General features: G+C 43.7%; 1 protein-coding gene and 1 long non-coding RNA gene across 5 annotated transcripts in view; one reads left to right on the forward strand and one right to left on the reverse strand.

Annotated features, from left to right (window-relative positions):
- The window catches only part of zeb2b (zinc finger E-box binding homeobox 2b), a 98,833-nt gene extending 93,581 nt beyond the window's left edge, over positions 1 to 5,252 (reverse strand). For 2 of the 4 annotated variants that reach the window (XM_035908596.2, XM_035908592.2), the window contains exons 1-2: positions 4,768 to 5,252; positions 3,223 to 3,363 (exon numbers count right to left, since the gene is read on the reverse strand). In XM_035908596.2, the coding sequence (XP_035764489.1) occupies positions 3,223 to 3,295 (73 nt within the window). In that variant the 5' untranslated portion in view covers positions 3,296 to 3,363; positions 4,768 to 5,252. The remainder of the gene's footprint in view (positions 1 to 3,222; positions 3,364 to 4,767) is intronic. The other 2 variants (XM_087835830.1, XM_035908597.2) reach the window with 1 other exon arrangement.
- LOC118454317 (uncharacterized) lies at positions 3,486 to 7,424 on the forward strand. Its single transcript, XR_015717175.1, has 5 exons — positions 3,486 to 4,482; positions 4,572 to 4,751; positions 4,847 to 4,915; positions 5,142 to 5,397; positions 6,845 to 7,424. It is a non-coding gene; the product is annotated as an uncharacterized LOC118454317 (long non-coding RNA).
- Positions 7,425 to 14,919: the final 7,495 nt, after the last annotated feature.

Raw genomic sequence — 14,919 nt, forward strand, 5'->3', positions numbered from 1 at the left:
ACTTAAAGAAAATAACGCACAGCTGAACTCTTTCTCTCTGTCCTTTCTTTCTTTCTTCTCGTGCTCTGTCTGCTGGTGCACAACAATCGCCAGCCCGTATGGGAATGGCAGCAGTGAATGGCGTGCCGTGGACACCCCCAGCCCCCCCCCCCTCGTTCGCCACTATTGACGGTATAAACATGTAAATGAAACACATTACCGCTGACAATCAATTGTCCGCGAGCGCCCCGTGAAACCTCCTCCTCCTCACCCCCAACCCCTTCTTTCTCTTTTTGCTTAGTCGCCCTGACCCCCCTAAATTGTTGACTGCAGATGCTCCAAACACAACTTTAAAAAAACAAGCAGAATAGAAGAAGAATAAAAAGATGGTTTCTTCCTCCATTTTACTCATAAATATGTGACAACATTCGCACAACTGAGGAGAAAGAGTCAGCAATAGATAGAGAGCAGGATTCGGACTGCTTCGGATTATGTAATAGGAGTATTTTGGAGGGCGAAGAATCACTGAAAAAGAAAAAAAGAAAAGGAAAAAAGAAAGCAGGACGGGAAGAGCACCTGCAACATCTGCAACACGTGTGTTTCCTCCTTCCTCCTCTGCTCGTGCAGGGAGTCCAAACTGCAAAAACAGAGCCGAGCTTTTCGTGGTTTCTTTTTTGTTTTTGATGCTGGTTGAGTAATAAGAAAATAAGGACAGGTGTGTGTATGTATGTGTGTGTGTGTGTGTGTGTGTGTGTGTGTGTGTGTGCTGTCACAGCTGGATGTGACAAGCAACACCTGGCGAAGGCCAAACTCTCAAACGCTTCACGCTGCTGAGATCGAGTTTCACAGCAGGAAGAAGAGACCCTCTCTCTCTCTTCTTCCTCTCTCTGCGGTGGTTCTAACAGTCGTGTGAGAATAAAAAAATGTCATTTCTGCGCTTTTTCATAAAAAATATTTTGCTCGGAAATCTGCAAGAGAGGTGGGGGTTTTTTTGGGAGAGGGATAAGTGGCGAACTGCGCTGTTAAATACCACATGACGTGAGAGCGAGCGCAGCAACTCCAACCCTGAAGGCCAACAGTCATCTGGAGGAGAATGTCAAAGAGGGGCTCCAAGAAAGCGCTCCACCGAGGAGGAGGAGGAGGAGGAGGAAGGGGTGTGTGTGTGTTATTTCTATTTTTAAAAAAATAGTAAAAAAAAAAACATAACAAAACAGGTGGCACACAAATTAGAATTAGCACACCGCCGCCTCAGAGACACCAGCTCTAATTCAACGTATATCGCATTTGTGTACATTCATCTGATTTGCCAGTTAGTGCGCCTAACTCGACATCCGTCTGCTGGAATATTTAGCATTCCTTCTTCTTCTTCTTCATTTTTAAATCTCTGTTTTGTTTTTAAGTGTGGCAGCCGGGCCGTAAACACGCCGCCATCCCCTCTGAGCGACCCGAGCCTGGGCAGGAAGAGGACACAGAGAGGAGAGAGTGGCCAAGCCTCAATAAGCCTCTGAATTCCCAGAGGAGGGGGGTTGGGGGGGGGGGGGGGGTGAGGGGTTGAGGAGTGAGGAGGAAGAAGGGAAGAGTGGGGGGGGGTGTCATCAGAGAGAGCTTGTTTGACTTTTTTTTTTAAAATAAATGTACTTTCTTTTAAAATGAGGAAAGAAGAAGACGGGAATACGCTGCATGCTTTCCCTACAACGGATAAAAATAATCTCCCTGCAGCCGTGCCAGAGCTCCGTCAGGTTTAAGGGTGTGAAAATGATATTTGTGCTCCTATTATTATTATTATTTTTATTTCCTTTTTAACCAAAACAGGTGGCCAAGGCTAAAATGCACACACACACACCATCACATCTCTTCCGTCCTCGTTATTCCATCTTGCCGCAGATCCAGAACGTGAGAGATCTCCTGCACTGTTGGGAGGCTCTTTAAGCGTGGAACAAAATGCTTGTCTGCCATCGATTGCGCGGGATCAATAAGTGAAATCTGATCTAGATAAATAACCTGTGGGGGCACAGTTTTCTCTCTCTCTCTCTGTCTTTCCTTTCTTATAAAATTAAAAACTGCAAATAAAAACCTGCTGAATCACACACACTTCCACACACACACACACTCTCTCTCTCTCTGAGCCTGTATGGAATAATCAGGAATAACGGGGGCCAGGAAATGTCACTGCAGATTTGCCTCTTGTGGGGAAAAGTGTGGTGCAGTCAAATGGAGGAAGAAAAGCAACAAATCTCCACCTCCAGCGCTCCCCAGTCCAGACCCAATTAATGTCCAGCATTTATCGGACATGTCACCCTATTTATACAAGCCCCTCGTGCTGCCTTCACTTACTGATAGGAAAATAAAGTTGTTGTTGTTTTTTTAATCGTTTAAAAAAAATTCAAAGAAGGAAAAAAGTGAACCAGAGAAGCCAAGTGCCACCTCCTGTGATATATGTCCCGGAAAAGCAGCGACAGTGAGGCGTTCAAAGACTTTGAAAAATACTAATGAAAAAGAAAGAATATAAAGGCCCATTAGCGTGGATTTATTATAGAAATAGAGGGGGAGAGTGTGTGTGTTTTTGTGTGTCGTGGTCACGGAGTGCCAGCGCGTGGATTAAAAACTCAAAGTCACAAGACTGGACTTTTTTTTCCTCCACAGCCAGTGACCGCTACACTCAGGCAGACACTCAGTCCTCCCCCATGGCGGATTTTTCTTGTCTTTTCTCTTTTTTTCCCCAAAGAGAAAGCAGCCGGCAACCGCCAAACTTTCCAACATCCACAAGTTTATTCTTACTATTTAACATTTTTGGACTTTTCTTTTGTTTTGTTTTTGTTTGTTTTTTTCAACACAAGCCTCCTGACAATCTTCACCCCCTCCACCCTCCGCCTCACTTCACCACAATTAAAAGCCGCTATTATTTCAAATTATAAATAACTAAAAAAAGGGGAAAAACAGAGAAACTGAATCCTAGGACGCATTTACGCACACTTTCTCTCTCGGGGTAACGCTCTCTTTACATCCACGCGTAAAAACTAAATAAACTAAATAGTCATAATAATATATTTTTTTTAAGCCCGAATGAACGCGGACTCTCTCTCTCTCTCACACACACACCCCTGAACCGCAGCGAGAAGCCTTGAAAGCGGGCTTACATCCAAAGATACCACCACCTCTACACTACACACACACAACCACCACCATCACTAACACCACAACAACAACAGCAGCAGCTTTGCGTCCCGTCATCTTTTCTCTTACCGTTTTTCCGTCTCGGGTTGGCTTGTTTTCGCCTCTTACACCTGGGGCCATCCGCCATGATCTCCTGCTTCATTGATAAGTGTGTGTGTGGGATCAGATGGCAGCTCGCATGGACTCGATTCCTTGATTTCAGCTTGAGATCTGAAAACACACACAGACACACACACCAGCACCAACAATGTGAGTTGGGGTGAAGGGAAGGAGGAGGTAGTGGTGGTGGTGGTGAAGTACTAGAAGGAGGAGGAGGAGGGGTGTGAGAGTGATCCACATCCACTTGCGCCCCGGACGAGAAGCTGAAAATGCGTGTTGGATCGGAGGGACAGATCGTTTCAAAGAGAGAGAAGAGGAAAGAAAAAATGGGAGAAATAGGGGAAAGGAAGGAGAGGAGAGGAGCGGTGAGGTGGAGGGTGGGGGGAGATCCGTGTCCGTCTAATTTAGATTTTCAGCTGATCGGCTCAGAGATCAGGGCTGAGGACGAGAAGCGGAATTGTTCTTATTTTAAAATCAGTAAAGTTTCACAGCCCGCTCTCTACCTCCTCCTCTCCGATGTAAGCAAAATATTTAAAAAATCCACTTCTTTTAATTAAACTTCAAAACAATCATTTTCTAGTTTTTTGCGCTTTTTTTTTAGGGAGAACAAACTCACATTTCAGTCACTCTGTTCTTCTAAAAAACGGAGAGCTTTCCCTGGGATTTAAAAGTCACGCAACTCCCGATAAACACTTGAGCAAAAATTGCTCTTTCAGGTTTAATAAAGTGAATCCAAACTCCGCTAATAAATAACAGATGGACGGGGGGGGGGGGGGGATAATTGTTCAAATGTGCCAAAAGAAGAAGAAGAAGAAAGAGGAGAGAGGAAAGAAAGCTTTAAGGCACAAATGGCGCATAAACATAAAAGTAGAAGAAGCGATTAGAGCCAAATTGCGCGTTTCGCCTGCGAATCTATCAGCGCAAATCGCCGTTACTGGGAGAAGTGGGTATTGGAGTGGAGAGCTGAGTGAGCGAGCGAATGGGAGAAATGGTTCAAATAAGATCCAGAACGAGAGGAAATAAATAAATGAATAAAAAAAAACAAAGACACCCGTACGGAATCGCCTTTTTTTCCTCCGGGTCTCCGGGGCTGTGCGGCGACAGACGCCCGACAAAAAGCAGCTTCTCCCCGACTGTCACAACCCCGCAGGACGCCTCTACAGGACACCGCGGAGGGAGACGGCGAGCAGAGCGCAGGGAGGCGTGTGTCTGCGTGTGTGTGAGAAAAATGTAAAAAGCGGATGAATTTTTTTTTCCTTTAAAGAAAATTAAATAAATAATTTTTTTAAACCCAAGCGCACCTTTCTCCACCTGCGCAGGTAAGTCGAAGTTTCGGAGCTCCCAAACTCTGGCGCGAGCGCGTGGAAGTTGTAATATCCGACACAATTTGTCCGCGAGACAGCGAGCGACAGCGCGAGAGCGACAGAGAGAGAGAGAAGGAGAGAGAGCGCGAGAGAAGAGGAATATAAAAGAAAAAAAAGAGTGGAAATGATAGAAAAGTAAGGATGCACATACCTGCTCGGCTCTGTTTTTTTTCTCTTTTGGGTTTTAATTTTTGTTGTTTTGTTCTTTTTTTTGCTTTTTTTAAATGGAGGGTCCAGAGGCTTCTTTTTGCAGGGAAGAGGAGCTGCGAGGACGGGCTGATAGCGGGAGCTTGGCGGCGGTGAGCGGGTCCTGTTCCACCGGTGATGATAAAGCCTTAGAAATAAAAGCCTTAGAAATAGTTGGGAGGAGGGAGGGACCGCTATTCCTGCTAGGGCAGGTTTACAACTGATGTCTTACACCCACTCCAGGAAACAAACCTGGGTAGGGACTGACGTGTTACGCCTCTTCTAATGACATTTTTTTTTCCCTTTCCACCTCCTTTTCTTTGCCGTGCAAACACACAGAGAGAGGAGAAGCCCCCTGAAACGCACGCCACCTATCTTCACGGGAGGGGATAATTGAGGAGAGCCAAACGTGAGCATCTTTCTGGGCTCAAGTTTTTTTTTCCCCCTCTCTCTCTCTCTCTCTCTCTCTCTCCACCCTCCCTCCCTCTCTCTCTTCTTCTTCGTCTTCTTTTTTTCCCTTTTTTCTTCTTCTTATTTTTTTGGAGCGTGAAACCAACTATGTCGGGCTTCGACACGGAGTAAGAACCAGGCGACAGTGAGTGTGCTTCTTTTTTTAACCCCTGTCTTCTGAGTGTTTGTGTTGCAGAGAGAGAAGATAGGTGGAGGAGGTGAGGTGGTGGTGGTTGGGGGGAGGGGGGCAAAAGGAAAAAAACTCCTAAGAATGATTCATTTATATGTGTTCGCTCGTGGAAATGTGTGCCTGTTGTTAGGAGTAATGTGGTTTAAGTCGCAGAAACAGGAGAGGGATGCTGGAGCTGGTGGGGGGGGGGGCAGTTACATGTGTTCTTTATTTAATTATTATTATTATTATTATTATTATTATTTTGCAATTGGCTGCAAAAGATTGACGGATGTTCGGTTTTTATTTACGCTGTAAAAATATGTAAATTTGGTGAAAATACAGCTTTTCCTCAATTTTATTAGTTTTTGGGTTCTGAAGAAAATGTTTTCGTTTTTTAGTGAAAAATGTTAGAAATGATAATTTTCTTGTTTTCGGCTCGTCTTAATTCTTTTATTTTTTCCCCTCGTATTTATTTTTTGATGCTTTTGGAACAAGTTTTGTTCTTTTTTTTGCGGTTCGTTTCTGGAGGTGTGTTTAAATCAATGCACCTGCGCGCAAACTCGGCGCATTATCCAACTTAAAAAACTGAAAATAAAACACGAAAAAAAAATAGTCCCATGTTTACCGGTTTGCAGGAGTCCTCGCCGTTTGTTCCCTCGATGTTTGCCGCGCAGCCTCGGCGCGTGTGTGAAGGGAGGGGGGGGGGGGAATCATTACATTTTTTCTGTTTGTTTGTTTTTATTTTAAAAAAAAAGACCCCAACTGGAATGAAGTGAGTGTGATGTCACACCGCCACAGCCGCACGAGCCCGCGCAGGAATATCAGAGGAATATTCCGGGATGGTTCGAGTGATTTTTCCCTCTCTGTCTGTGTGTGTGTTTCTGGACGCCACTTAACAGGATGAATCCCGCATTTATTACAGAAGTCAACCATCTCTGCACCACTCACACAGAGAGAGAGAAAGAGAGAGAGAGAGAGAGAGGGAGGGAGAGAGGGAGGAAGCTCCACCTTTGCAGTGCTCTGATTGGTTATGTAAATAAAGCATTATTTTGCGTCCTGTCCTCCCTGCAGTTCGCCACTGTATGGCTAATTAAATCATCAATCAAGGGGCTGAACTGGTTGATTCACCCCCACCTCACCTCAACCTCCCCATCACCTCCACCACCTCCACCCCTATGACCCCCCCCCCCCCCCCCCCCCCCAACACTCACACCAAAAAAACAAAACAAAAACATCAGATGTTGCAAAAGAAACTTTTGCATAGAAACCCCTCCTCTGTGTTTTTGTTATTATTATTATTGTTATTGTTGTTGTCTGCAAGGAGAGGAAGTGTCCTCTCTCTCTCATTATTTTTGTTTTTCTGTATTTTTTTAATCACTTCCATCGTTTCTTCTCGTCTCCTTCCTTAAACCCTGATGAGGATGATGTCGAAGGAGGAAGACAAGGAACCTGAGCATGACGAGGACCAGCGAAGCTGCTTCGCCCCCCGTTGCTGTTGCTGCTCAGGGTCCAGAGTGGTTCTGGTTCCGGGTGAATTGTTGTCACGTGTAATTTGCTACCACGGTGTAAACCAAGCAGTCACGCCATAATCCCCCCACCCCCTTTTTCCTCCTCTTTCACTCTCTCTCTTACACACACACACACACTTGAACCACAGCTCCAACTCTGCCCCCACTGAGTGGCACCTCTCCCACACCCCCACCCCTCCATCGTCCGTGGGGCCACCACATATTCACCGTGAAAACGGATTACAGTCGGTGTGTGACCTATAGGGGGACCTTGTGCTTAATGAATATATTGGTTTCAATGAAGGGAGGGGAGGGGAAGGGGGGGTACCCAAAACAACACATGCATGATTCATCATTTTGTGTATGTGCGCATTACCTGCAGAATAAAAAGTGTGAGATAACTGTGCAGGTTTGAAGTGAAAATGATCAAAACGTGTGTTTTTTTATGGCTTTTTTTTTTCTTTTCTGGAAATAAAAACCAGAACATTTCGCAGCACATTACCCGCTGTTGCTTTTTCTTTTGGCTTTCTTTCTTTTTTCTGTCGTTCCTCCTTCCTGAAGTTGAATTGTTGCCCCAGAAAAATCAATAAGTGGGAAATTCACTTGGGTTTTAATGGTTTTTAATGTCCGACGCCTAAATTGGAGCTCTGCAGTTCTGCAGCTGCCCGCCTCAGGCGTGACTGCTGATTACCGAGATTATAATCCTAATTTTCTCTCCCAGCCTCAGTGTGTGTGTGAGTGAGAGTGTGTGTGTGAGAGAGAGAGAGAGGAGGCCCACTTTTAGTTTTTTTTGACGGTGTAAACACACAAAGACAGCAGTGCAGAGGCTTCTGCAGGAACGTCTCGCAGTATTTGGAGGATCTGTCGGTCTAATTACGGCTTCTGTTTTTGCGACTGCTGAGCAGTCGGGTTACGCTCGCTGTCAGCTGCTGTTACAAAAAAAAAAGAGAGAAAAAACCCTCCGTGTTAATAATAACAAACGTCACTCATAGGATGCAACTTTGAGATCACAGGCGGCAAACGGGGGAGGTCAGAGGTCAAAGCAGCTGACTTTTAGTGGGTTTTCTGCAGATCGTTTTTGCCCACAGCGACTGAGTCCTCAGAAGATTTCACGTAAACGACCACAAATCAAACCTACAAAAGGCGGCGTATTTACCGCTAATGGGGCAGGAGAAAAAAATCAGCAATAAGAAGCCGAATCAGAGGCAGAGATGCGTGCTGTGCTTCAAGCAAAAAAATGCAAAATAAATAAAATAATAATAAGAAAAACTGCTTTGCTGGAATTAGAGAAGAATCTGTGATAGACGCTGTTCGGTGTTACTTTCACCCGATGCTGCGAACTTCTTGCTCTAGAAGAAGCGTGCAGGGAGCCCGTCTGTAACAAGCTGACCTGTTAGACACGTTCGTGCACTTGCGGCTTAACTTCTGTCCGTGCAGGTATCCTTTGAGAAGTGATCCTCTTACAGCTTACTTTTAAACCCCACCCTTATTCTCAAAAGCTTTTACAAACATGGAATCTTTTTCTCTTTTTCTTGCCTTGTGAAAATTTAATCTGCAATGTCTCTGAAAGAAAACAGAGACTATACACACACACACACACATGTGCTAATATTTACTTCTCCTCTGGCTTCCAATTGTTCAATCAATCAAGGTTTTTTTTTTTAGGTTTGTAAAAATTTGCATGTGATTTTGTCCTTTGAAAATGTTAATTTGCATACCTCTGTCAGTGTAAATGTGTTTGTACTTATATTAATTTCTACTCAGAGCTCACACACCCCACACACACGATGAGGGATCTGTCAGCAGCAGTCTGAGGTTCAGTATTTTTGCCCGGGGACGCTCCGGCCTCTCGATTAGAAGACGGCTAGATCTTCGTCCTGGAAGCTTCCTGATTTCGTGTCGGGTGGTGTTCTCCGGTCTCTCAGTGTAACGGTGTGCACTCACCCTAAACGGACAAGGAAGCAAAAAATAAAGTCTTAATGTGCCAAATATAATAAAAATATAATATTATAATCTGCACTAACTGAATAAAATACAAACCCTAACCCTCACAAAAAAGGTGATTTGTGGGGGGAGGGGGCTTTTGAAAATTATTCTTTTCAGTCTTTGCAATCAGGGAACTAAAACAAATTATTATTTATATTATTTTTACATTTACACCCCCTAAAAAAAAATCAGCTGCAATTTGTCTCAGGCATGGTTGGGATTAGGGTCACACATTGAGGATTACAGGTGTGCTACAACCCACTCCATCCCCGCTTTTGCCTGCAAATTGCACCCATCACTCCGGTGTAAATCTCATCAATTAATCTGGAATAGTGTAAATAACTAAGAAAAACCCTCCAGGATCTACGTCGACCTGTTTCCAACCTTAAATGACCAAACAACTCCCGTCTCCTGATTGGTGCGGTCGCTTGTGTTACAGCCGTGCCCGCTCTCCCCTCTCCGTGGCCGACATCACTGGCCATCTGACACCGCCGGTGTGTGTGTGTGGTTATTAACGAGGCCCACAATGTGCTAGGGATATATTTGCAGGGATCAACGTGTCCGTGTGCGTCTCTGGTTTTTGCTGCACGCTGAAATAAGGCAAGAAGGGAGCGAGAAAGAAGGATGCCATTGCAGAACACGCCTCGGGACTGTTGCATGTACATGCTGTGCATTCAACAACTCAGCCGCCAGGCGTCCCTGATTATTGGCCTAATTTAGATCTGTGAGCGTCACGTGACGCAGCGGTGATGAATCTATGCCCAGTCCGGCAGCAGCAGCATCATCAGTAGCAGAAGCAGCTCGACCAAACCTGTTACAATATGAGGGGAATACTCATTGCGGTCGTTTGCGCGTGCTGTTCTCTTATGGTTTAATTTCAGGGAGAAATAAAAGAGTGTTGCATGACAGTGATGCATTCGGGTGTGTCTGTTATCTAAAACTGACCTGTGCCGCTCAGATCTACACCGCAAGAGCTATAGAATCAGCCTCATGGAGGATGACGGTGAGGGGGTGATACGCCTCATTTTGGGTCGCCGAGAGGAGTTTCACTGCTGATGACACATCAAAGAGAGAGGAAGAGAGAGGAAAGGTTTTATGTGACTACAGATCAGGTTAAAGATGCCAGAGAGCAGACACATTCGGGCCAAAGCTGAGCTCGTTTTGGCACCGACGCCTCAGTCGGGGAATTGCAAGTGTCACGACACACCCGACATCCATCCATTAAGGAGTGGAGCTGATGCCGAGAAAACGCTGTCAGTTGACGCCAATGCCCAGATTTGGGTGAAACTTTCAACGCTATTTGCAGTTACGCACAACTGACATGATGGAGGTCAAAGGTCAAGACGGAGGACGATCCCGACGCTGATGCATTTGGCTTGAAGCTGCTGAAACTGCTGTTTCGTGCCAACAGTTAATAGTTTAATTATTGGCAAAAACAAATCTGACACTTTTCCAAGCAAAACAATGACTCAGCGTTTCCCTCTCAGTTTGGTTCATGACATCAAAGCAGAAAATAGCCTTACAAAGAATTCTGTCCGACATGGGAAGCCGAAACTCCCCAGGGAGAAATGAGAGATTCAGATGAAATTCAGGGTAATCGCAAAGTAGCATTAGTACAAATGTCCCAGTAACATAACTACTGTTCAGTTCTGTACAGAAAATCCCCCACTCCTATAAAAAATACTATTTTGAATATGAGTGACAATACACATAACTAAAAAATCATAGACTGTATATAAAGAATGGCAACTGTAACGTTTCTCATTGGTTTACAGACTATTTAGTATTTTCTCTATCACCATATTGGTTTGCAAACACATCACACACATTTGCAACTTTTGACCTAAAACATTCTTTTTTTATTTTTTTTTAAACCATAATTTATAAAAATTATTATCATGTTGTAGTAAATAAGACTAGAAAGTAGCAAATTACCCTAAAAACTAATTAGGAAAGTAAGTAAGTGAGAAGTAAGCCTGCTTTTTTCAGGCTTCTCTGCAACCAGAGGAGTCACCCTCCCGCTTTTTGCACATTTGTGCACTGGTTTCACTCTTCAAACGAAGAGGTGACCGCAACCGTATACCGGCTATGGAAAAAATCTGAATTTTAAAACGTGCCATAAAACAGTTGTCTAACTACACAGAATCATTGTACATTTGATAAACATGGTTTCCATCATAATCCTACCTAATCCGAAAGTGCTGTTAGGGTTGGCTTTGCTGTTCCTTGTTAATGATTGCGAGGCCATAGCTACACCTGGCTTTGCCACGAATTCTTCGCCAATAAGATGCAGGGTAAAATCATTTGAAGCACTGATCAATGATCGATGAATGATAGTACAGTGAGCCAGGCTGCTGATCAATCTAGAACTCGTGTAAACCAGAGGGTAGGGTTAGGACTAACCCTTACCCTACTTTCTAACCATGTGTGAGAATACGTGCTTTATGTATAATATGTGCAACTACATACCAGGGCCTCTTTGCAACCCCTGGGGTGGCTGTAGCTCAGGTGATTGTGCAAGTCATCCTCTAATTCAGCGGTCCCCAACCTTTTTTGCGCCACGGACCGGTTTATGCCCGACAATATTTTCATGGACCGGCCTTTAAGGTGTCGCGGATAAATACAACAAAATAAAACTAGTACCAGTACCGAAAAAAATAAAATTTATTCATAACACACGTGAAAAGACCAAGGAGAACTGAGTAAATGATAAAAACGATAACAAAATAATGCTGAAAGCCGATAAAAACCCTGAAAACTATACATTTCACACCTGAGCCTCAACTCTCGCGGTCCGGTACCAAACGACTCACGGACCGGTACAGGTCCAAGGCCCGGGGGTTGGGGACCGCTGCTCTAATTGGATGTCAAATGTCAGCTGCATCCATCCACCAGTCCATTTACCATTTATCTCTGGTCACTAGGGAAAACCATCCATTCCTCAACTAGTTGGCAAGCAGTTCCTGGGAGTCGAATCAGTTGCAAGGAGGATGTCGCACCAAAAACCTCATGTGACTGCTTTGATGACAGATTTTTTCTGTTGAACATTGTTTGCATAGAAAATACCGACTTCTTGGCAACTAGGCACTGAGTGGTTGTGAATCATGAAAAAGAGCGACTCAAAGAATATATGTGTGTGTGTTTGTGACAAATACATTTAAATTTGATCAGATTCAATCACAAACTGATAGCACGCTGACTCCATCGTAATTTACGACTGAGTTGATGTACCAGGGTTGCTCTGAGGACGTCAACTGACCACAAATCACTGCAGGACTTGTCAGGATCACAAGTTCATTGCACTCGGCCGCCATAATTCTGGTCGTGCCGCTGCCTGTGTGACTGTAGCATTAAGCAGCATTTGTTCTTAAAAACTACCCTCCTTTATGAGCACGGAGACTTTAAGGGGCACTTGCAGAGTTTCAATCAACAACTGCTCAGTGTTCAGTTGTGATATAACCACAAAGTCTGACAGTAATATACACCAGCTCCACCTCGTGTGATGGGTGGTGCCGCTTTGCTCATGTGTCAAGGGCATATGACATCTCTTAGACATTAAGTAAGAGGGGATTTTTTTTATTATCTTTGGGCGATCATCACAATGATTCAGATTTGCCCACAGGGTGGAAATCTAGGTGTCGAGTTAAACTGCTAGAAACTTCAAATCTGCTCGACTCCTGTTGGAGATATGGAGAAAGACCGAGGTTAGACAAAGTTATGAGGATGGACAGAGTTTGAACAACATGCCTGCAGGGAGCTGGTGTAAATACAATTATAACCACTTCATGTAGAAAATCAAACAAAGCTGGTTTGACCAGAAAGTGGGTCTAAAAAAAAAGAGGAGGGACATTTTTGAAAATGCACTTCTACAATTCAAAACAGCTGTCAAGTGGCTGCAGCTCAGCCCCTCGAGTGTTAAAGCCTCAGCATACAGTTTGTGCTTTAGCCCCGAAAGCGAGCTTCGCCTCTTTTCAATTAAAATAACGGTTGTTGTTGGCGTTCAGAGGGTTTGAATGCACGACAGAAGTATCCCAGATCACATCTCCTTTTCTGGCTCCTCTCTGCACTCGTTTGTGGCTCTTCCAGCTCTGCAACATCAAACTGGAAATCTCTCGACGGGGTTTGGCTCTGTGATAGCCACCGCAAGAGCCCCGGCACCACAACAACTCCAGAGATTGACGGACAATTAAAGAGCGAGAGGCGAAGGCTGGAGCGTGTGATCTGCGAGGACTCTTCAAACATGCAAAATGAATTTAGTTTACATTGGCCGTGAGGAAGAAAAAGGGCGAGAGGAGGAAAAACTGCTCTTTTTCTGAGCATTTCTGATCTCTCTCAGTTGGACAAGAAAGCTCGCAGAGAGAACAAGATCGCTGCATAGCAGATTGGTGCAGAAACAAATGCTCACACTAAAAAAAGTATTGATTCTTCATGTTGTTCTTGTTAGCTGAAAAACCCGAGCAGAGTCTTCTACAAATGACCACGACTGAGCTACTTTAAAGACAAACACATCGTGTGCCCTTTTCTCCTGTGGACAGTCTTTAAAAAAGAGGGGAAAAAAGCAACCGTGTGGGAAAGAAAACTGAATGAAAACTTTTATTTTAGCCAGACACACATTGACATCTTTTGTCATGTTCACGTGACACAAAGGTTAACCAGCAACAGCGTAAAATGTAAAGAAAGCCCAGCAGATCGGGACTATTTAATTTTTGTTAAACTGTAATTTAGGAAAGTCAAACATGAGCTTTTTAAATATGTCATATTCAGTGTACAAGTACATAACTGTATGAATGTATGTATTATTTTCTTGGACGTAACTGACATTTAGAGTAGATGTATAGTACTGTGCAAAAGTCTTGAGCCACCCCTCATTGTCATTTTTTTAAAGTGGTCTTGAGCAATAGTTCTCCAGGCTTCCTCGAGGTATTTCAAAGTTTTTCTTTGGACGTTGGCTTTTTTTTCACTCATTTTCTAATCAGTTCTTGTATTCACCATTTTCAGAGGAATTCTAGTTTGTTAAGCCACTTAGCAGTGACCTATGAATTATTTGACATTTTGTTACTAGAAGCCTGTCTCAAAAAACAGATCTTTTTTCAGTTAAATCTATGAAAAATGTCAAACATAACAGTCTGACAAATTTAAAATACAATTTTAAATTTGTCAGACTGTCATAACTTCATAACTTGTCATATAAAACTTCTCATGGTGTGCAGTGTGTCCTCAAAAAAATGAGGAAACTGGAAATGTGGAAGACAAAAGAAGAAAAAAAACTACAGTAACTACTATCTACTAAAACTACTATTTACAGCAGGTGAACTGTATCGGAAAGTCATGACCTTAAGAAACAGGAACAAATCCAGCAAAGGCCTGACACAGGACCTAAGAGATCCATCTGAACCCTCAACTGATTCATCTGCTGTTCACTGAAGCCTCATCTGAAATGGTCCCTGTGGAAGGATGGCTGTCAAGAAGCCATTCTTGACAGGGAGAAAAGGCTGAGGTATTCCAAATTACAAGACTGCAGATTGCCCTAAACTGAAAATCAGTGGAAGTAGGTCTGATGGAGTAATGAATCCAAATTTGACATTTTGGGGTTCAAATCATCATCAGTATGTACAAAGATCAGCAGAAAGGAACAACAGTGTGTGGCTACAGCCATCTGTAAAACGCAATGGAGGCTCTGTCATGGTTTGAGGTACATTTCGGTCTGTGGTGTTGGCAATCTTGTCAATTAATTAATTATGAACACAGAAAGTACCATCAGGTTTGATTTGCCATGCAATACAATCTGGAAAGCATCTGATTGTCAACAGCATTATTTTTTATCATGTCAATGATCCCAAACACACTGCCAATGCAGTAAAATCATACCTGGATAGAAAAACACACAGTGGAACACTATCAGTCATGGATTGGCCTCCCCAGAGCCCGGACCTCAACATTATTGAAGCAGTGTTGGGTCATCTTGAACAGAGAACAGAACAAAAAGCAGAAACATCCAAAG

The sequence above is a fragment of the Neolamprologus brichardi genome, chromosome 23, assembly GCF_056152115.1.
Source record: "Neolamprologus brichardi isolate AB-2024 chromosome 23, ASM5615211v1, whole genome shotgun sequence".
Classification (NCBI taxonomy): domain Eukaryota; kingdom Metazoa; phylum Chordata; class Actinopteri; order Cichliformes; family Cichlidae; genus Neolamprologus; species Neolamprologus brichardi.